At 40.3% G+C, this 22,593-nt stretch overlaps 2 protein-coding genes across 14 annotated transcripts in view; both read right to left on the reverse strand.

Annotated features, from left to right (window-relative positions):
* Positions 1–2,755: 2,755 nt before the first annotated feature.
* Positions 2,756–7,553, reverse strand: USE1 (unconventional SNARE in the ER 1). 2 transcript variants are annotated; one of them, XM_013195300.3, is made up of 8 exons: positions 7,385–7,553; positions 7,097–7,146; positions 6,523–6,601; positions 5,860–6,012; positions 5,613–5,631; positions 4,821–4,851; positions 4,421–4,583; positions 2,756–3,928 (listed from the first exon to the last, which is right to left on the reverse strand). In XM_013195300.3, exons 1-8 carry the CDS (start codon positions 7,484–7,486, stop codon positions 3,746–3,748), a joined length of 780 nt encoding a protein of 259 aa, XP_013050754.2. In that variant the 5' UTR covers positions 7,487–7,553; the 3' UTR covers positions 2,756–3,745. The 2 variants fall into 2 exon arrangements, with proteins under 2 accessions (XP_013050754.2, XP_047933601.1); XM_048077644.2 differs by lacking the exon at positions 7,385–7,553 and adding an exon at positions 7,262–7,356.
* Positions 7,554–8,126: 573 nt separating this feature from the next.
* MYO9B (myosin IXB) overlaps positions 8,127–22,593 on the reverse strand; it is a 46,100-nt gene continuing 31,633 nt past the window's right edge. For 8 of the 12 annotated variants that reach the window (XM_048077628.2, XM_048077623.2, XM_048077624.2 and 5 more), the window contains 22 exons: positions 22,149–22,271; positions 21,514–21,663; positions 21,233–21,399; positions 19,911–20,861; positions 19,313–19,379; positions 18,820–18,950; positions 17,994–18,151; positions 17,674–17,864; positions 17,153–17,251; positions 16,471–16,647; positions 15,934–15,975; positions 15,266–15,377; positions 14,764–14,834; positions 14,102–14,294; positions 13,686–13,814; positions 12,958–13,063; positions 12,084–12,215; positions 10,836–10,959; positions 10,306–10,353; positions 9,674–9,813; positions 9,176–9,303; positions 8,127–9,035 (listed from right to left, as the gene is read on the reverse strand). In XM_048077628.2, the coding sequence (XP_047933585.2) occupies positions 8,590–9,035; positions 9,176–9,303; positions 9,674–9,813; positions 10,306–10,353; positions 10,836–10,959; positions 12,084–12,215; positions 12,958–13,063; positions 13,686–13,814; positions 14,102–14,294; positions 14,764–14,834; positions 15,266–15,377; positions 15,934–15,975; positions 16,471–16,647; positions 17,153–17,251; positions 17,674–17,864; positions 17,994–18,151; positions 18,820–18,950; positions 19,313–19,379; positions 19,911–20,861; positions 21,233–21,399; positions 21,514–21,663; positions 22,149–22,271 (3,885 nt within the window). In that variant the 3' untranslated portion in view covers positions 8,127–8,589. Of the gene's footprint in view, positions 9,036–9,163; positions 9,304–9,673; positions 9,814–10,305; positions 10,354–10,835; positions 10,960–12,083; positions 12,216–12,957; positions 13,064–13,685; positions 13,815–14,101; positions 14,295–14,763; positions 14,835–15,265; positions 15,378–15,933; positions 15,976–16,470; positions 16,648–17,152; positions 17,252–17,673; positions 17,865–17,993; positions 18,152–18,819; positions 18,951–19,312; positions 19,380–19,910; positions 20,862–21,232; positions 21,400–21,513; positions 21,664–22,148; positions 22,272–22,593 lie in introns of all 12 variants that reach the window. The other 4 variants (XM_048077630.2, XM_048077629.2, XM_048077625.2 and 1 more) reach the window with 2 other exon arrangements.

Raw genomic sequence — 22,593 nt, forward strand, 5'->3', positions numbered from 1 at the left:
GACAGAACTTCGAGTTCCCGTTTTGATAACCAGTTTGTTCTGTAGCTAGGAGACACACCCTTTCTTTGTAAATGTTACAAATCAAGCATATCTAATCCATTATTCACTAGCTGCTGCTGCTTCCCACTTCCATCTCCTATTAGGAGGTAGCGCTCGTGCCAGAAATGTCACAGTGGTCTCATGTGACAGGTGGTATTGATTTAGCTTCGTTGGTTTTTAATGTCACTCTTGTTCAGTGGGAACACACGGTGAGCGCACACCAAGCCTCAGCAATGTGGCAGATCAGGACAAGAACTATCAGCCAGTCCTGCACTGGGCTGTAGGACTCTGGAATGGCATCAGCACTCTGCTGTAGACCAAGAGATCTGATTATTATTTTCTGTTCCTATCTGGTATGTTATTATGGTTTCAATTTTTTTCATGCTTGTACTATTAATCGTAACACTTTGATTTTGAGGTTTCGTTTGAGGTTCGTAGCAGAGAGCACAAGAATGGAGATGACTGGTCCAGTATCACACGATGAGCAGTCACAAACAGCCCTTCACCTGTCCCCACTTTCCTCTTTTACTAAATACCCCATTAGCAGAGTAGCTGGCAGTTTTAGAAAGCTGCTCACAACCTATGAAGTCTGATACACAGAAGCTTTGTAAAATAAAGCCAAGGAAGCATACGTGCAAAACAAGCTTAGAAATTACCCAGCCATAGGAACCACTGTATACAGTATTCTGCTCCTACCATTCGTGAATCCTTTCTGACAGCTTAACTATTCTGAAAATCCTTCCAAATTATCAAACCCAGCTGTAATCATATGTAAGAGTCTGTCACCAGGAATGTTTGCCAGAAAAGCTTGGAGTGACCCGTAGTTACTGTTGCTGCCAGTCTCAGAAACACTGCATTCACCAGCCTGACATGACCCAAGTCTCTAAAACATTATTATTATTATTTTTTTACTTGCTGCCTGAAAGTAGCTAGTCTGCCAAGAAGCCAACCAAGGCCCAGCCCTATGCCCGATAAACATCTCTCCATTTGGATTTCCCAAGCTTTTGGGAAAGTTAGGCAATTCTCACTTCACAATGTTTGCAACCCTCTGAAAGCCATTTCTATATATAACATTATCCTGTGAAGAGAAGCACATCTGAGCCCCATGCTATGAAACTGAGCTGAGGTCTGAAGTCACAGATCGTACAACCACCACCCATACGTTAGTCAAAAATAAAAAACTATCACTCCATCTATGAAACGTCGCAAAGCCATGAGTGATTGTTTGTTCTAAATACTACTGGCACAAATCTTCAAAGTGTTTTTGAATTACTATAATTACTAAATGAACTTAAGAAAAGCAAAGGCTGCAACTGCCAATTGACAAAGCAGTCATTGTGTGCAGGCAGATTGCTGGCCACTGAGGCAATTAATCCGTTTGGTTTGCCAGTGCAGAAGGTAACATTCTTCCACTGGGTCAGAGGTAACCAGCAGCTCAGCGCAGTGCTGGAGGCACTCTGCTCAATGGTCATGCGAGATATCACAAAAGGTGTCAGTAGCTACGGAATTCAATCTCCGTTCCGGCAGTTTCTCCATCAAAACAACAAACACCTACGAAATGTCAATGGTCAAAAGTTAAATGTATCTCTTTCTGAACTGATTTTCTAAATTAACTGATTTTCTTCTTTGTAAAGGAATTGCTGCTGACTTGGAGGGCTAAATGTTTCCTGGGGGCAAGCTACCACTGGTAATTCCCTTCCAGCTCGGCTCATTTCAACTGAACTCCTAATTTAGAAGCGCTAAAAAGTTACGTGGTCAGTAGCAAAACTCAGCTTTAAACTTGTCTGCAATGAAGCACCACATCTTTTGCAAGCTGGAAAAAAAAAACATTTTATTTCAAGTATTAAAGGAGAAATGTTATAGACAACGATGAAGGATTAATGTTGTATCATTCCACTATCTCACACAAAAAATTACAGTTGTGCATTCAACCTCTGCTGTAAAAGAACAGCTCAGCACTGAAATGCCTGCAGGCAAAGTAGTAAACAATGAGAATTCAAAAATAGTTTGGTGACCCAGCATTCACTAACGAAGCACAGTGAAAAGTCAAACATTTCCCAGAAGTTTTTCATGAACTATAAAGTAGCAACGTCCATAAATGGATTGCTACAACTATAAATTTCTATTAAGTTGAAGGTAAGTAATAGGCTTACGGAATGGAATCAGCATTATCACATAGATAAGTAGCTAAAATAAAAAGCTGTACTTTGTTGTATAATCACTCATTTGGTAATTATAAATGTCTGGCATAATAAATAGGAAGCATGCTGTTAAATGAACAAAAATACTTTCTGTAACATTGTTAATTGTTTTCATTAACACAATGTTTTTGAAAGGAGCAAAAAGCAATTCTGAAACAGTGTGTCCCCTTTACTGGGATACATTCAAAGAAGCAGCTGAATTTTCATAAGAAATCAGCTGTGACAGAGCTTTTCCCTCACCTTCCTTTTGCCTAGGGCTGCTGTGATGACCAAACAGAAAAGCCTAAAATACCCCATCTAGTGGTTAAAGACAGCAACAGAAATGGCAAAAAAAAAAAAAAAAAAAAAAAAAAACATTTTGGAGTCAGGGACTGCTCTTTTCTTCCTCAATGTGAAACAGTGTATGCATGAAAACAGCAACATTTTGCAGATAAACGCTCCAGGTTTGCTTCTAGCTTATTACAAGCTCCCGAAAATGGCTCTTCTGTTACAGGAAACCTTTATTGCAGGCTCTACTAGTATTAAGTTTTCAAAATTTTTTCTCTAGTTTATTTCAATCTTTGTTTTCTTGTAGTAATCTCTTAAAAAAAATACTGCTTTGACAAGAAAACTCCTGACGAGAAGAATTTATCTCAAATGGTAGTGGCTGACTTTTTTTTTCTTCTTTTTATTTCTGTCTTGAAGATACCAGCTTCCCTTGCCTTCCTCTTACAGTGAAAAAATATTTGTACAGGTGAGGCCTATACCATACGGAGAGTACTGTGTGTACTGTTCTACGGTGCCAGGGTCACAGTGTTTTCTTGATGCAAGAGCATCAACATAACTGCCACTGAGCGAGAACATTTGTGCATACAAAAAGGGGAGCAAACATTGCAACTGCATGCAAATTCAGCCCTTCTAAACTGAAGACGACTGCAAAAACAAACATTGATCTGGGAAGAAGGTGAGCCTGAGAATAATTTTACCTGTCGACACACTCTGAATCCAAGCCAGGCCAGCAACTCAATAGCAGCGTTCTTTTCCTACACCCTACAGCTGTATATGTACACAACCTCATAATTAAATATCCTGTTGGCAGCAAGATCCTAGTTCAGTACAGTAAAGCTGTAAAAAAAAAAAAGAAAATTTTAAAGACTTCACCTAGGCGCTATTTATATTCTTATTGAGTAAATGCCTTTTACAGGAGTCATAACGTTTGCCACAACCACATTAAAACGAGAGGACTGTATCTATCTGCTAAGAAACTTGTTCAGAGCTCAGTGTAAATTGCTGTCTTTATCTCTGTTCTTTCCTCAGTAGGCACACTAAGTAGAAAAAGGAACCAAGTATCCAAACACAGAAAATGCTCCCCATGGTTTCACTGAATCCACTGACTGCACAAGAAAGATGCAAGGGTAGACCCTGGACAGCCTCTTTCAGGCCATGACAGGTGGCAAAAAATTGATTACTGACAGTTATCACACCAGTTGAGCCCTTCAACTACACTTGTGGCAGTTTTTATAAAATCATTTTAGTTTTGGGAAAATTCTGATAAAGAGAATCATACTGATGAATATAAAACAAACTACAATTAACATTATCCATAATAGCCAGTTGACTGATTTCTTTGCATGCTGTTCAAGGCGGTCAGATTCATCCTTGAGCTTCTCAAAGTTCTGGTCTGCCATCCTGAGAGAATGCGATAGTGTCTGGGGGGCAAAGAGAACAAATGGTGTATCAGATGACGTACACAGGCAATAAAATGCACTAAGCTTGCCCAGGATTTAGATGAAATGCTGCTGGCAAACCTGAATGGTGAGAACTCTTATCATGTGGGGATGACTGTACTACCTGTGACTGAGTTGTAAAAACAAGGTCCTTACAAATAGATTTAATTTATTTTAAAGAGTTCCGGTTTTCAAAGTCAAGTACCAGCAGTTCCAAATATGATATCATTTACGGAAGCTTACCAGCTCCTGGAGTCAGAACCCTTTCAGTTTCAGGCATTCTGATTTGAAAGTTCTCACCACTGTTTCTTACAACCCAGAAAAGGTTCAGTTACGCTACAGAAGCAGACATATTGCCTGCAAATCTCCCCACTCTAATCTAATCTGGAAGCAAGTTATAGCTATTGTTTTTACTATAGTGCAGTTTAACCTTCTAGGATGCAAAAATAAGTTTAGCACTGTAATGTGCACTACCTGGTTATCTTGTTTTATCACGTTCTGTGCAGCCAGAGTGTTGTTTTTGAGACTGCGAGCCAAACTTAGCATTTCTTCAGCTAACTTCTCCTGCATGTCCTGGTGGTGCTGTAACACCGCATCCAGCTCAACTGCTGACTGCTTCTCATCAGACACAAGGCCTCTGCAAGAGCACAAAGAAAAGCAGATTGGAATTTGTACTTCCCTGTGGATTGATCTCCCAGGGTTTCCCCAGACTCCACAACTCTGACAAGACAAGAACATGTGTATCAGCTGGTCATTATATTTAGGTTTCTACCAACAGGCACTTCACCCGAATGGCAGTGTGTTTGTGATTTAAAGGTCACTGGCAAAGCAGTTCCCAAAGCACAGAGCATCAGAACGAGAAATTTTGACTTACTTCCGCTTCCTTATGTTCAACTCTTCAGAATCTGGAAAACAAGTAAAATTTGTGTTTTGGCACACTATAAAATCCCATGCAATCATAGGCTGAAGAAACAAGTTCTCTGTGAGGGATTTTCGGATGTTCAAGGATTTAATACCACTTGACCCTCTACGCTAGGGAATATGAATTTCAAATGCCTACCTGCTTTCCACAGGGAAAAGAGAACTCATAAGATCACACGTTTGGTTAACAGAAAAAAAACCAGATGAATCATATCCCTGAGGGCATGGTTTAAGCCCGTGTGTTCTTTTTCTTGGTGTTCTCTTTCAGGACACGTTAGATTGGCCTAGTTCCAGCCACTGTAACAGTAGCTATGGAAACCACAAATTAATTCCTACCGGTTCCCTACATGAATAACATGGCTGTATGTTTCAGAGGAATTGAACAACACCTACTCTGAGCTGCTACGGTCACGTAATTTGCTCGGAGCAGGAGAGAACAGGGGCAACAGTAAACATGAACTGTCCTTTCTAATGCTATAATTAGAACACCTGTTTTAGCATGAATTCTGGAAAAATAGGTTCCTGCAAATCCCTTCTGCCACACTGATAAGAGTGCTTACGCTTTCACCTATTAAATGGTTGTGTGTTTTTTTTTGTTTCCTCCTCTCATCTTCGATCTTGAAAAAGAAGCGAGCCACTAAATTAAAAGTACACTTTGGCCAATATCTAATACCTGATCTTCCTCTTTCTTTCCCTGTCAGACTCAAGTCAACTACTGTTCAAAAGAACAAGAGATTAAACTTACCACTGATAACCAAGGGATCCTGGAAAGCAAAAAGAGAAACAAAACACAGATTACAGTGGGCAAGTGAAAATGCTTGTAACGTATTCAAAGACCTCCAGGGGCAGCACAGTGCCTGTGCCCAAACCAAAAATAATGGTGACTCCCCACCCAGCCTAGGACACACCAGAGGCATAGCCACCAAAGGCACCTGAATGCAACAAGACAATCTATAAACTAACAGTAAAGAAGCAGCAGCACCAAAACATACTGTACCAAGCAGCTCACTCCTCATCTTGCCTGTGCAACGAGCTTTTGTCTGCAGATGAACCGTTTTGGTAGCTGGGGTTCTCTCTTTGGTCATTGTAGGTGTACGTCCAGGGGCCAAGAACTGATTTGCCAGTGCCTTTTCAGTTGATGAACTCTATAAGTAAGAAGCAGCACTGAAAAAAAGTCACAATCACCACATCCTGCAGTGCAAGGCCACCTAGATATGCGACCAACATATTAAGGAAGCACTTCCACAGCTGCTTCACACAAAACAGTGAAGTCAATGTGAACAACAGCACTGACAGTATCAGCTTATTAGTATTTCGTAGCTCTCCAGATCCACACGGTACTGTACAAGAGGGATGAGGCCTAACAGACAGTACCTGCCCCTAGATTTCACATCAAAGAAGCACGGAAGGTACTGGCAAGATGCATTCTATGTTTTTTTGAAAAGTAAGAAAGAAGTTTCAGAATTCATACAATACCCCCTTTTAACAAAATACAATATATTCATACATATTTTATCAGGGAGTACCTGATCAGATTTTAAACAAGTGTTATTTTTGAGATATAAAATAAAAGGAAACATAGAAACAAGCTGACAAGGAGAAAATTAGTGGAGAATACTTTTAAAGTCTTTTCAAGCTGAACTAATATATCTTACCAATTTTTCAGCTTCTAAAAGTCCCTTTAGGAAGTCCACTTTGCGAGAGTATTCATTCAGCAGTTCTGGGGCAGGCTTGCTATTGGAATTGAAAAAAAAAAAAAACAACTATGAGAACCAGTAAGCCTCAGCACTTTCTATTACTTAGGTAACTTTTCAAATAAAACAAAACAGCACATGGTTCTTCAAAGAAGAAATAGCCTCAAGCTGGGAACACTCCTGCAACCCCCCACGAGTCACCTTTTCCAGGGCACTGTGGATGCTGATGGCTCAGGCCACGGCATGCCCAGAGGTGCAAGAACACTGCGTGAGGCCGAGACCTGATGATCTTCGAGGCACCTTCCAACCCAAGCCATTCTATGATTCTATGAAGGAAAGTGTCTGCAACCATGACTGAGCTGCAAAGCTCCTTGAGGTGCTGGATGGTGCCTGCTGCACACACACTATTTCCCCTTAACAGACAGGTATCTCCACAGGGAAGCGTACGTATTCCTGGTGCTTGGGGGTACATTTGGCTTACAGGTAAGAGACCACTGGCAATGCGGGACACTCAGGTCTTCAAAGGGCATCTCACCTGGACTGCTTCTTCAGCTCTCGGAGCATGTCTTCAAGAGCTGTCACATACTGGGGAGAAAAAGGTTTTTAGTTGTCAGCATTAACGAGATACATTCTGCCTGGCAGAGGCTGCAGCACGCCTGAGAGAAAGACTTAAGTTTTAACACTATAAAACACCCGCTACCTCAGTTTATTTCGAGAAGGCGAACCGTGCTGCTGAGGGGAGAGGGGCTCCCGGGCCGCCCGCTTTTCCCGGCCGGTCTCGCCCCGCGGCGCGCTGCCCCTGGACGGCCGGGCCGCGCCTCACCTTCTCCAGCCGCCACTCCTCGGGGTCTCGCCGCTCCGCCGCCAGCGCCTCGCAGCGGCTCAAGAGCCGCATCAGGTTCAGCTCCAGCCGCGTCGCCGCCATGGCGGACCGGGGCCACCGGAAAGCGCCTCAGCGCCGCTCCCCGGAAGGCGGACGCCATTTTAGGGCGGGGCGGGAGGAGGCGCCATCTTAGGGCGGGGCGCGGGGAGGAGCGGCGGGTTGGAAAGATCGCTGAATGTTTCTATTAAAAAATAAAATAAAATAAAATCCCACACCTAAACCAACAAATGCCCCCACGCATCCACACAGGCTGCTGCTGCTCGGACCCAGTGGGGTAGCGTCGATACAGCCTCCGCAGCAGTGCTTTTCCCTCTCAGAGGAGCAGCACCTAGCATCAGGGATTTTGGACAAATTCCACAACAATGTGTACATGGCGCTCAGCTTTAAAGCGTTTTATGCATTAGTGCGCTTCGCCCTGAGGGATTTCACCACACAGATGTTAATTGTGAGGGGCTGAGGCAGCTCTGCACAGCACAAGCTGGGCTGTGCATTTGGTTCAAAGGGCACCAAAATACTTCATGGTGACACCAGTTTTGCCATTAGTGCTTCCCCTGTGTGGAGAGCTTTCCCACCGTGATTTGAAGTGCTGACAAAAAGCAAGTCAAAGCAGTGACTTCCTATCTAATAACTTGTTCACTAAGAAAGGCAGGTACTGGCAAAAGAACATTGATAAACTAACACATATTTTTAAAAAGTGCAATGTATTAATAAAAGTTTTTATACATTTTGGTCTCCGTTAAGGCTATTACAACATTAACCGTTTTGTAAACCACACAAAGTTGTCATAAAAACATACAAAAATCAAGGCAACACACATTGACGCAAAGTCACTGTTGGTCCCATTAGAGTCCATTGTAAGGCAAATGGAAAAAGGCACGGCAGCAGAATCAGGGGACATTTTTTTTCCTGTACACTCAATCCATGTATTTTACTCAAGGTAAGTTTTATGTTCTACTTCCTTGCAGGGTTTTAATTTAAAGTGAAGCATATTTCTTTTAAACAACCTTGCTTAACCCTTACAGTACTGTATGTTTCCAGGCTGTCTCCCCAGCAGCCACTTAAAAGAACATGAAAAGTCCACAGCCTCCAAAGGGTTAAAAACAAAGCTGCAGTCAACTTTTGAAAATCCAGACAGCTTAAGTATTTCATTCATCTGTACAGGGAATGTGGGAGTAAGGGTCCGAAAACCTCCGTTTTACTTTTGCTGTTGGTTCATATTCATCTAAAAGTTCCTGAGCGTGGGCCACTGCAGACCCTTGTGCAATGTATACAGAGTGGATTTTATCAGTTCGCCTTGCTGGCTGCTCCCTTCGTTTCACCACTATTTGAGACTCTTCATTAGCTGAAATCCTTCCCTGAGATTCTATACATTTGAAAATCCCAGGAGGAAGCTTTATATTTGCTGTTGGCATCACTGGAGTTCGACGGGGCACTTTAATCTTGGACAGCGTTAAAGATAGTCTGCGTCTTGAAGCCAGGGATGCAGAGGAAGAGCTTGAATAGGTTTGCAAAAGAGAAGGCACTTTGCAAATGTCTTTGGCAGGCATATTGGAGCTCTGAGCACGGCAGTGTAATCCAGAAAGTGTAATTCCTTTAAAGAAAAAATACACTGAAAGCATGAAAGTGTAATTCGATATAAGCAGCTGTGACCAGATAACATCTGGTCACCTGGCTGGCTGTATGCAGTGAAATATGTAGAATAAAAAAAGCACACACTACCTTAATACTGACCTTCGGTATCCATCCGTCCTGTTCTCTCCTCTAGCAGGCTCTCTGTGCTTGCTGAGGTCTCAGAGTCTACATTTTCCTCATCAGAGCCTCGCTGATCAAGCTCAGGTAACCGATAAGTTATATCTTCCCTACATCAAAAGAGAGAGCATAGCACTCTAGAAACATCTCTGATATAAGCAAATTTAAGCAGTACATATTTCAGAGGTATACCATCCTCAATAGAGTCATTAAATAATAATAATTTTCTTTCCTAGTCCTTTACATTTTCCTTTTCACCTTCATAAAGGCCTACAGAACATAATTAACTAGATCATTTAGGGACATGGTTTTAGGGGGTGGTATCAGTGGTAGGAGGATGGTTGGACCAGAAGATCTTGGAGGTCTCTTCCAACCTTAATGATTCTGTGAAAAAAGTATACTGCTTTGCTGTCTGTATTAACTTCAACTGCAAAAGGGCATGACCTACAGAGATGAAGGGTTTTCAAAGCTGTGACTTACTTTTCTTCTTTTATCGACTGTAAGCGATCAATGAGAATCTCCTTTTCTCGGTTATCAGCTTCAGAAACTTCCTCTTCTTCATTCAGTGAGTCCAGTTCTGAGTTGCTACTGTCATTTCCTTTAACCTGTGGGCTTTTACTCTGCAAGACAGTTTTATGAATTGGTCATAAGAAGCTACCCAAGTCCTGCCTGTCTGCTAGTTCCAAGGTGGAAGACAAATGAGTAGGACAAATGAAAGGCTCATGAAATTGAAGAGCTGTTAGTTATTCATACAAATGTTTCAAAAGGTAATAGATTATTTTTCTATTCACCTGATTTCTGTGTGTTACCTTTTTTGAAGCATAGTAGTTTGATTTGCCAAACTAACCTTAATTTTAGCAGTTAATTAGAAGCCAAATTATTACATCCAATACAAGTTACATTCAGAATGTCTATAAAATACCAGAGCCAAGGCAGAACGGGTCAGCAGCACTGCATGCATTCAGGGGAGAAAGTTGCACCAACACATGCAATCTCCATTGTTCAAGAGTTTTTAAAACCAAGTTATAACACATGTAGCAAGTTTAGTCATGCAGTAGTACCATTAAGAGAAAAAAAATAACATGCACTCTGAACACAGGCAATGTACATACCAGCATCCCCTCATAAGGGGAAGAAAACCCAAGTTTTACAGGCCAGAGCTAGAGAGAGATAAAGACCAAATTCACTATAATGTGACTTCTGATCAGTCAAAGGCGGTGGTGGTGTTTGCTTTTTTGAAACAGTATAATAAAAACAAAAAAAAACATATTTGCCCTAATAGAATGCGTCATATTTTTGTCCACCATCCATCTCTGGAGTGAAGGAACCCCTTTGCCATGCAACAGACTCTAGAATCTTAATCCTACTGATTGAATTATATGGAAATAGATTTAGACCACTATAAGAACAGACGCCCACTCCCGCACCCTTTATTTATCAAACAGACTCCAGTACAGCTGTATATTTAGCAGCCACCTACAGTTTTGGGCAAGTCCAAATCCCTTTTCTTCTCATCTCACAATTAATCTTCGACTTACCAAATAGGGTGGACAGGAAAAATAAGCAGCACATCCCCTCCCAAAGAATTAGGGGAATGCTTTCTGCTGGATGGTGTGGTTCTGTGGTTTATTTCAAAACTTACCGTATTCTGCCGAAGCAACGAGAGTCTTCGAAAAGCAATGCTTTCAGCTGCTTCCAGCTGATTTATTTCATCCATTTTTATCTTGTACTTCCTTATCTGTTCCTTTATCAGCATTTCTACACACCTGGACAAAAGGGAAAGAGTTTATTGAGCAGTCTCATGATGTAAAAGCTCTGGGGACAACCATGGTGGGATGAGATGCCTCTCCTGTCTTGGGGATGTTTCTCACGCACACATGGTCTGCAATCAGACTCTCCCAGTGCTGCTTTACAAGGGGCAGCAATGCATGATAGCAGGATGAAGAGTCCACCCACCACAGCAAGCAAAACAGGACACAGAGTGTTGCAGGTAACAGCACATGCTCTTCCTGGAATAATTAGAACCTCTCATGCTGACTCCACACAACAGTGGCAAGTGTACAGACATTACCATGGCTGCCAACTGCTTGTTTTCTCTGAATGATTTCCCTGTGCTGGTACAGATTGTAAGATACAAAATGATCCTGCAGCTGCCTTTTTCCACCTCTATGCCCCTATAGGTAAGTTACAAAAAGCTGTCATTTTCCAAACTGTTTTCATTGGAGGCCAGATATGCAGTGAGGGTCTTCAGAGAGCCCGAGCTGCTAGACGGTGAGGAGAACAAAAAGGATCAACTCCAGAACCTTCTTCAATTCAATGAAAACTCGGAAGGGGGTTTCCAAGTATGCAGGAGTCAGTTTGTACAAGTCATAACAAGCAGTAGGGTATCTCAGCAAGATGTATATGCTTAGTGTACAGTCCCCGACAAAATATTACATTGATGTAAAATACAAACCTAATTTATAAGACTTATACATCAGTGAATTTAAAAGGCCTGGAAAAAATCAGTTGGAACATTTTCTAAGATGAGTATCTGATATAAACACAGATTATGAAACTTAAGACTAAACCACAGCTCCTCATGTTTTTGTCAGTGAGAAGAGTTATGCTGCTCTGAAGTTTTGTCTCTTCCATAATACTAGGCAAATAACTAATCCTGAACACATCAATGTAAACAAACATCCTATTTTATGCTTTGTAAATTTGAGACAGGTAGAAGGACTCAGACAAAGGCATATAAATTGTCAGCACTAGCAGAGCCACTATGCAGTAACTTACAATCCTTAATTTCTCAGCTTGATATGAATAAGGTTGTAACGAACTCAGGTGGCAGTAGTAGCCTTTCACAATATTTTGAAGGCCTACTTTGCAGCAGACTGCTAAAACTTACATGGTTGTTTTTGAAACATCTTTCATGCTGGTTAAAGGGTCTGAGGTATCGGGACAACGTAAGAGGCACGGAGCAAAAACAATGGCCAAGGCATTAGGTGACATACGGTTGACATCTTCTATCAGAGCCACTCTGAAATTCAATGTTTAGAAAAAAAAATTAAGCAAACCTTGCTAGAATATCAGCCATCTGATCAAACTTTGCCAGAGTTCCCTAATACAGATATAAGGAGGCCCCTTGGGTACTGAGTACATACAACAGTACAAGTGTTTTAAAATGGATTTCACACCTACTAAGTAGAGAAGGTTTCATGCATAAGAAAAAGGAACAGAAGGCCACTAAGGTTAAGCGTGGTAGTAGTATAAAATCTGTCTGGTGATTCAGTGCTTCCTCTTTAAAAAAAACACTCTTCCCTATGTTCAGGGGGGTCACTGAAACTTCAAGTTCCTCAGATGAAAGCAGCCCCTTTATCAGTATCATTGCTCCCAACACTAGCATATGTGCAAGCATTTATAATCCTTATGCAGTCCCTACTAAATATAATATCATCCACAAGTCACTAATTTACCCATATTTAATATGTTATGCCACATGAATCCTGGTGTTCAGAAAAACTCACTAAATCTCTCGGATACACCCTACCTTCAAAGTTGTATCAAATCTTACCAAAGTTGATAAAAATACAGCGGGTAGTAGAAGTAAGCATGTGTCTGTTTTTAAGCACAACTATCAACTTCAATTCTTTCATTTCTAAAACAGTAATACAATCCCTACACTGACACACTCAAGGGGGGGTTAGGCTTTTAGAAGGCTTCTAAGAACTCAAATAAGTCACATGGAGTTTTTCTCCAACTGAAATAATTGAACTCCTTACTTGACTAGGTGGAAGATGAGTCGTTCCAAGGTGTTGTGATTTGCTTGTGGAAGCTGTTCGAGGACACTGTAAATGGCACAGAGTTGCTCCTGTTTTTCTGGTAGTTCTGCACAAGGGGAGAAAGCACAAGATTATAATTGCTGTGCAACACTAGTGGAAAGGAGCCAAGCGCCTTCTGACACTGTCTCAAACATTCTGCCATAGATAAGAGTTTAATTTCTTAGACACCATTTCACTTGCTAATTGGTGTAACTGGGTGTTAAAGTAGCCCTAATGGCACTGCAATTTACCTACTTTTTCAGATGCTGTTGTTATCGTTAGCAATCGTGAGATGATGCACCATGATCTCCTACAATATTTAAGATGCCTTACTGCCACTGAAGGTAAATGAATCTAAGGGAGATCTATCTAGATCTAGTCCAGATCATCAAGGAGAATCAAAGAGAAAAAAGCTAAGAATCTTGCTGTTTTTTGAAAAAGAGATTGTATAGTGACATCCAGCTACAAAAAAAGGAATTCTGAAGCAAGGACATGTAAACTAGAGGACAAATGCCCTGAAAATCCCCCCCCCCCCTTTTTTTTTTTTTACATAAAATGTTTAAAATCATTGCTGTAAATCAACTGGAGGAAAGCTGTTTAGCCAACAAGAGCATCTTATACATTATTTTACCAAGTAAATACTGACAAAGGGGAAAAAAAACATTGCTTCAGGCATTTCTATAACCTACCTACAGCACGAAGAAAATCATTGTACTGTGCCGAGGTCATTAGTGGATCTGGTAATTCCCGAAGCCATTGCTTAAGGATGCCCGTAATAGTGTGAATAGGGTAATTCTCCAGTTTCACTGAGTTTGGATCTGAAACGAAATGTTTTTTTCTAATGTAGTTCATTTCTTTGATGAATACAATGGGCAACTGAGTGGTAACTCAGAAGGAAAAAATAAAAAAATCTGCTGATAGGCACTTTTATGTTACAGAGTAGCTTTTGCCAGCCAGAAAGAGGAATATAGATTTTACATTGAAAACATGCCCACCAAAAAGCTGTTTTTAGGACATTAACAAGTGGCAGATGCTTTCAGAATAGAAAAGAATTGCAGGGAAAACTGGCATGCAAGGAAGTCAAGTGTGGACAACATTGCCAGACCTGCTTGCAACAACTGCTTCAGCTCTTTCATACGATTTGCTGATCCTGATTTCCTGTAAATGCCTTCTGTGTAGAGGCCATGCATCTCCACATACTCCAGCAGCTTCTCCATGACAACGGGGACTGAATTTCTCTCACTGGTCAGGGAACTCACACATACTCCGAAGTGACGTGGTTCTGTATCCTGTTCATTCTGGAATTGATGTAGATCAAGCACTGTGAATGCCTGTTCCCAAAGCTAGAAAATTCTGTTATTTCATGTTACAACTAACTTATGCGTCCAGAAAAAAAAGCTGAATGCTTTATTCTAGCTTTCTACGAGCTTTAGTAAGGAAATATACCTTAGGATCAAAGGAAAGCAGCAAAGAAACTGTATGGTACACTTTTTTTTTTTTAAACAGTTTGTCTAATGCAGCACACACGCTCTAAAGGAGTTGTTCAGAAATGAGCTCGATCATCACCTTTTAGTGAAGAATGTTCCATTTCTACAACTACTGGGCCTGGCTTTGACTATATGCAAACATAGAAAGGAACTTAACCATTTAAGAAAAGTTTATTCAGTTTCTGGACATCTGCTCTTTATTTGCTGGGCAAAAAAGACAGTATTTTGCATGCATCACCTGCGGTGTCATGGTATGGCACTCCGGATCTATAGTTCTTACCTTTTTTCCACAGGATGTACAGCTGCTCTGGATTTTGGACATGCACTTCTTGTGACAAATCAACTTGCAAACTGCAGAGAGTAACAATTGTTACAAACATTCCAAATCATGTTATAATGCTAGGTACCTTGTCTTATTCTCTTACTATATAACCTGCACATACTGCTCAGTAAGATTCAATTTGTACTGGCCAAAGTTATAAGGAAACTGTGTTTTCATAGAATTATTTAGGTCGGAAAAAACCTTCAGGATCATCAAGTCCAGCCATCAACCCAACCTACTGAGTCCAATAACTAAACCAGGTCCCTTAGTTCCATGCCCACACCTCTCCTATATACCTCTGGAGACAGGGACTCCACCACTTCTCAGGACAGCCTGTTCTAATGCTTGACCACCCTCTCTGAAGAAATTCTTCCCAATATCTAATCTAAACCTCCCCTGGTGCAACTTGAGACTGGTGATTTTGTAAAGCATGTGATAAGAATGAGTTTTTTTCACTTACCACTGCAGAGACATGCCTTTTCCATGGGCCAGATGTAGGATGAGCAGTGTTCACATGACTGCCGAATGCTCACTTGGTAGTTTGTGAATACGTGGCCATTATGTTCTTCAATCTGGTGGGAGATAGGGAGAAACTAATGGACTTCATCCCTGCTTCCTTCCCCCCCATTTTTTTTTAATTTAAAACAAAGCAAAAAAAACCCAAACCTACATACCCTATCCTAGATTTTCTAGTTTTCTTTTTGCAATTACAGCTGATGGCTTTGACCTTGAAACCAAATTTCATCCTAGCCTAAGGTAGTTGGGTTTGCTGGGTCATTTCATAACTGACCTACTGCCTTTGTTAAAGTTCATCGGCACAATGCTTTAGCTATAGTTTGTTTTTAATATTTTAGCAGTCGGATAGTTTTAAACAGTTCTGTGACTGAGAAAGATGCTATGGACAATCAAGATGCCAGAGTACCACCTATCCCTGCATAAGCAAGATCTTTGATTTTTGGGAACACTTTTAGAATTTTAAGAGTTTTATATTGGGTCATCCTTTCATACAAGAGGTAAGTGATTTATACTGCAAAGTGAAACAGAACTTATCAAGCTCTTTCAGGAGTGTTTCCTGTGTTCTTCCAGTACAGCTGAGGACTCAGAACATCGAAAAAGAAAAGTACTTACTGAACGATCTTGTTTTCGTTTCTTCTTCTGGGCTTTGGTTTGCTGCATTAAAGTACAGAACTGATGTTAGCCTTTGAAATCCACAAATTTCATTCCCTTTTCTCCCCTATTCAGTTTACCAGATTCTACTCCACCTCCAGACATTAGACACCACACTGCAGCTTCAACTTGTATGAGGCTTGCCTGAGCTCATGCTGACTGTGAATTTTTAGAAAGTCAGTTGAGCTCACAGCCTGATGACAAGGCAATTTCACCTCCAAAACCTTCAGAGAACACTTAAGTTTTCACCAAATAAAATGCAAAAACATTTAAAGATTTTGAAAATATTAAGAACAAGTTAAATAATGAACCACTCCATAATAACGTATCAGCATTCAAAATCTGTAATGCATATGATTTGTTTATGGAAAACATTATTTCCCAAATAATGAAGGATGATGTCATCAAAAAGCTTTCTGAGGTAACACGGGTTCCTTACCCAAGGAGAGTAACATTGTTTAATCATCCCACAAGTCAGTTGCAGAGTGGGTTTTATACCTTGGGCTGTTCAGATTCCTCTTTTTTTGTATATCCTCTGATGAATTCATCCAGAAGGGATTGGAAAAGATTCAAAACCAGCTTGACTTCTTTCTCTTCCCTTTTTTTGGCCAGATTTGTAACTAGAAGCTGGTAATTTTCCGCCAGATCCTTGTAGCCAACATGGATTTGCCCATTCTAGAGAAGAAAAAATATTACTCAGAAAATAGTCTTACAGATACTGTTGATACAGTTACAGATTTTTAAGTGTTCAGGTTCAGAGGTGAGAAAGTCTGCTTATGATTAAAGTAAAGTATAACAGCCCATGACAGAAACAAATTAGCATACTTCCCTACTACACTGTAGAAGGGCACTACTTGGTTGAGACAAGGCTGAGTTGGAAGAATATTGGAAAAGGTGTTGGCAACTCTCTTTGGTGATTAAATACAGCAACTTGAAGAGGCTGAGGACAGCAAAACCCAGGCATTCTAAAAATAAGTTACATCTGAATGAACAAAAGGAAAACTAAACAGTCTGCTTAAGACTACATCAGAACTGTCATTTTTTTTCAAGTTTAACATTCAGCTTTGAATTCTGTGCTAAGAATTGCTTTGTTACAGAGCTGTAGATAAAACATTTAAACAGTACCCTTGACTAATTTATTAACTATCAATTTTTCACTTTACTGAGATTAACCACTTACAGGAGCAGAGTACATGGTCTTGATATTTCCTCTGAATTTCTCTGTGGCTTCAAAAAACAAACATTCAACGCCAGACTTCTGGGAGCGCAAGTCATTTATCTAAAACACAAATACACCTGCATCAAGTTTCATTAAAACAAGAACAAAACAGTGTTAAGGTTCATTTACCAGACTGAATCATTTATGACCATTCCAATTATCTAAAGCATCGTTTCCTAATGCACTGTGATGACACAAAAATAGGAGTTAGGCTCTGAAGAACTCTGTCTACTTCCTTACAAGGAAGTTTGCAAACAAAGGACTAACAAACATCACCTGAATTTATTGTAATATAACAAATGCAAAGGCTCAAAGGAAGGAATAGGAAGAGTCTTAAAACAGACTCAGTTCAGTCAAGCTACCAAATCAATTCCCCTTTGCTTTAAATCATAACAGAACCTTGCACCTAGAAAAGTAGTTTTTAAAATTCCACACAAACGATGAGCGCAGACCTGAATTTTATCACAGTTGAGTCATTTTACCTTGTTTAGAAGGAACTCATCAAGATGTTTCAGTTCATTGGCATTTGCAATCTCACGGGCCATGGAAGCTCGCCAATTCTGAGACACACTTGAGATCTTGCTGATCTTGATAGTACGGTTCTTCTTTGTTTTACTACTCTCCTTCACATGGCGTTCCCCTGCCTGGAGACGACTCGGCTGTCCAGAAGAAGCTGAGAAAGAAATTGATTTGTATTCTAAAGCACGAGAACTGAATTCTATGGTACTTGTTTCCTCAGTACCCACGTAAAAGATTACAGAAAAGATATTAGCAAGATGGGGATCAAGTCAAAGAAAATCACCTTCCGAAACCTTCTGTGATCCTCCTGTTTCTGGAAACAGGATACAAGATGTAAGTGAGAGTCCGTCACCTTCATCAATCACATCAGGATACTCCTTTGGAATTTTCTTGTCTGGCTTTTTCCCCAAAAGTCTACGCAATGGACTTTTGAAAGCAGACCTGAACATAAAGCAAATGCAACCTTGTCATATCCAGAATGGAAGCTAACTCTGCTACAAGAAAAGGCTCATTTAACACAACAGGTAATGTTCAGGATAGAAATAACTTCTCTTGTGGATATTTACTCTAAAGCCAACCTTCAGAAAAGCTGAGCAGTAGAAGAGACAGTCTGAAAGCACATCTGGACATTATGTTGTTTACTAGAACACTACTTTCAACATACATAGACACAATAAATCCAAGACACCTTTTCTGGCTCAAGGAAGTCCCTGAGTTGCAAAATGCGAGCAGCTGGGAGAGCAGGCCAAGGAAACAGCAAACGTGTTTACTGTGTTCTTAAGCTTTTCCCCTGGTGTCTTACTCCTAAGTTGAGATAACAGTACTCTGCCCACACCTTTGATCTGAGTCTGTATGTTGCTTAAGTTAAAAAGAACTGGTTCAAAGACAAGTGTTATGCAAGACGCAGAGAATCTGTTCCTCAACAGTGTCAGATATCACACTTATGTCAACATGAAGATCAAGTCAGCCAGCAACAGAGCCCCCCGTGTAGCTGATGTCAACACATCTCTCCACAGACATGCTCTTGAGATGCACAATTCAAGTACCGGGGGAAAGCCTCTTTTTTCATTTTCTTAAGGACAGCCCATAGTCACACACAGAGTACATACTTGGCATCTATTTGCTGACTTGCTGGCTGTGTGGAAACAGCTGAATCTGTGGTAGGTAAGAGGTCACTGGGCTTCTTTTGCAAAGGAGATTTCTTGTTGCCTTTTTCTTCTTCTATCGTATCTGGTGATAGCTACAGTAGAGAGAAGAAGAAAGTCTAAAAACTACAAAATGACTGAAAGAGATTCTTTAGGTGGTTTTAAAAAATAGAATGGTAAAAAGGTTTGCCTCTGCAAAATAAAACACTTTAGTTAATAGACATTAGCTTACTAAAACAAGATCCAAGCATATTTTATGCTTTAAGAGTCTACTTGTTAAAAATTAAGTTTTCAAATTGTCTATTTACTAGTGAGATTCTTTTACATAGATATCAAGCTAAAAATCAACTTGAAAGGAATCAAGGCATACAGAACATACTATAGTCAATTATTCACAGATCTTTAAACTTCATAAATGAGGATAATTAAACATAAGTATGCACAATGGCAACAGTACCTGATTCATAGCAACAGACTGGGCCAACGTTAAGAGATCATTTAATGAAGATGAAGTCCCCTTCTTTCTGCAATGTTACAAGATTAGCTTTAGAACGTGTTTTTTTGAAGCCTGTAGCCTGTTAATACTTATCAGATTTTAAATAACCCTACAACAATGTTACAATTGAGAGAGAACCCTTATAAATGCTTGCAACTCACTTTTAAATGCAAAAATAAAGAAAAAGAGCATGTCAGATTTCCTGTCATAACAGAATGGTCATGCTTGCAAACTGCAGGTCCCTAAAACCTTGTTTCTAGTGGACAAAATAGACATACAAATAAACTCCAGACATTAATTTAACTGAAGCTCTGACTATCTCAATTTGTGAAGGCAGGCTCTGTATCTTTTGTTAGCTTCTGAAAACATTCTACCCACACAGACTCAACTACAGACTTAAAGGGGACTTAAAGGCAAGATGAAGCAGCACTTGTTCATTGCTGTTTTCTCCCATAACATAGCCAGATGTACTGGATCATCAGGAGTTCTCCATCTATTCTGAAATATTACAGATAGCTGTTTTCTGAAAAAGTCAAAATAACTTGGAAGCTGTCCTTACGCCAACGGATCCTGAGGAGACTGATCTGCACGTGTTCTTCCATCCAAAGACTGGCTCAGCATGTCATTCTGACCAGCATCAGACTGTCTCTTTCCTTTCCACTTTTCTCTCTTGTACTTCAGTTTCCCTGGATCATCCACGTATCTCTGGATATTGGAAGAAGTAGGACTATCCAGATCTTTGGTTGCCTTCTGAGCAAGACGTTTGTTTTTATCTGCCCAACCTTCAGCTGGAGTTTGAAAGCTCCCAGTAGCAGAAAGTGTGTTTTCAAGATTCAGTGCAAGATTTGTCGGCCTTTCAGGACAGCTTTGGCTGCCCTTTAACAGGTTATTTTGGTTCCCTTGTGCTTCCACTCTATCAACTGTCTTATCTACTCTTTCTACTTCTGATGCAGGTGGTTGCTCAGGAATAGAACTAGTTTCTTTTATCTCGCTTGAGGGTGGTGTGTCCGAAATGGCTTTTTCTTCATTTGGACTCTCTTCTTCCACACTACTTCCCTGAAGGACAGCATCTTGTTCTGTGGATATTTTTGGCTCTGGAACAGTTTCCAGGGCCTCTTCAGAAGAGGTTTGTTCCTCATGGCACGTTAAAGTTGCTCCATCGAAGGTAAACAGGACATGCTTATTTTGTAACTCATTATGTTCCAGCCCCCTCTGCCGGCGGAATTCACGTTTCTCCCGGCTGTTTGTTACTTTCTCAGAGCCCTCTATCATGTTCTTCTGAAGTAACGTGGCTTTTTGAGATGAGCTTAGGTTTTCAGCTTGCTCATTTGGAGCTTCGTCTTTGCCCCCAACAGCTTCATCCGGCTCTGACTCATGTTTCACAGGCAATTGATCTGTTGCTGGTTCATCGCCCTCATCCTTGTTCATATCATTCTCTCTGTCTTGAGCTTCATGCATTTTTCTCTGTTCTTCTTCAGCTTTTTGCTTTTCTATAGCCATTTTCTGAAATCTGTTAAGATGAAAATACATGTAGTTTAATGCACAGTGGTCAAGAAAAATACCCACCAGTTTAAACAGAGCCTAAAAACCACTACAGACTCAGTACAAATAGACTTACAGTCCCAGTATGACACAATGGCGGACTGGTTATTAGCATTCGCATGCATCAATGCAGCTCAGTGGAATAATTCTCATGTACTAAGGGCTTAACCAGTTTCCACACACCACTAGCCATTTGATACTGACAGCAGGATTACGTTGTAAACAACTAGACAGTTATTACCAAGTCAAGTATCACACGCAACTGAACTTGGAGATGTAGTCAAGTAACTAAGCGGTTAATACGCATGTTTTCATGTCATTCTGCTCCTCTTTCTTTACCTCTTACGCTGAAGATGCCCTCTCACCACAGCTTGCACAAGACAAATTCTCTTCTTCTGCTGAAGGTAACATTTTTGCTCCCTATATCTTCGCCATACTGACTGAATATAAACAGCAGCATTATTCCTTTGCAGTGCCCTCCTAACACAGCGGGAACGCCAGCAAGCCTAAAAAGGGATATTTCTGAAGTGAAGAAGGAGCACACCAAGGTGGGGAGTGTTATTTGGGGTGGGGAGTTTGTTTCTTTTTAGGAAAAAGAGATTGGCAATTCTCAAAGATACCTGTAAAACAATTGCTGCTTGCCGTGTTCGGAGAAAGCGTCTCCTTTCTAAAACCATCCTGAGCCAGCTCTGAAGAAGAATGATTTTCCTGATCACTTCTTTGTGTAGTGTTTCCTGTAGTATCTGCCGTTCAGCCTCTTTCATAAAAACCTGCTCAGTTAAAGAAAAGCTCATCAACAAACAGTTCAGGTGTATTTCTACAAGCTAAAAAATGAGAATTACTTACTACTGAAGCAAACCTTAGCAGCTGACAGCAATTAGCACTTGCAAAAGTCTTTTTTTTTTTTTAAAGAAATCTCAGTGTTAGGACTTTAAAATATAAACACGTGCTTGCAGTATTCAAATCAGAGAACCCTTCTAAAATGAAAACATCGACCTTGTTGACAAATACTAATAGTAATGATTTCCTAAAACTAATATCCTTAAAATACAGACTTGTACTATATTGTAGAAAGATAGGTTGGCATCAAAAATAAGGACAATAAATAATAGCTACTAACATCTCTGTCAACATTTACAGCAGTTAGGAAAACACAATTTAAATATGAACCACAGAAAAGAACACTTGTAAATGAACTGCACTGAATACAGTGCACATGAGTGTTTCTTATTTGATTATGGAAAGTTTCACAGACCTTGGTCTTCCCTATTTGACAGTAGTTTTTATCCAGTTGTAGTTTATTCAAATAAGCAAAAATGTCTTCCTTAGAGGCTCTGGCATTTTTGGGAAGTAGCACCTGAAACTGATCTATGAATTCCTGTGAAACGCAGTAAAGGATCAGAGTTAGAAGTCAATTCACAAGTTTAGAGCTTCAGCTAGATTTCTAAATTTAAGCTAAGAAATCTGAGCTACAGGGATATGAAAATAATTATTTTTCATTCCAAACTGAGCTTTTTTTCCCCATCTTGTAAAATGCAGGCTTCATGCAGTCTCCAACTAAAGATGAAGATCACCTATACGTGATCTATAAAGCTACAAGCACAAAGTATTCTATAGAAAACTAATTCACATATGGAGACAACGAGCAGCACTGATTGCTTATACTTGCAATGCAGTACTGGGAATACTTTCCTTCATGA

This window comes from Anser cygnoides, chromosome 27, assembly GCF_040182565.1.
Source record: "Anser cygnoides isolate HZ-2024a breed goose chromosome 27, Taihu_goose_T2T_genome, whole genome shotgun sequence".
Lineage (NCBI taxonomy): Eukaryota > Metazoa > Chordata > Aves > Anseriformes > Anatidae > Anser > Anser cygnoides.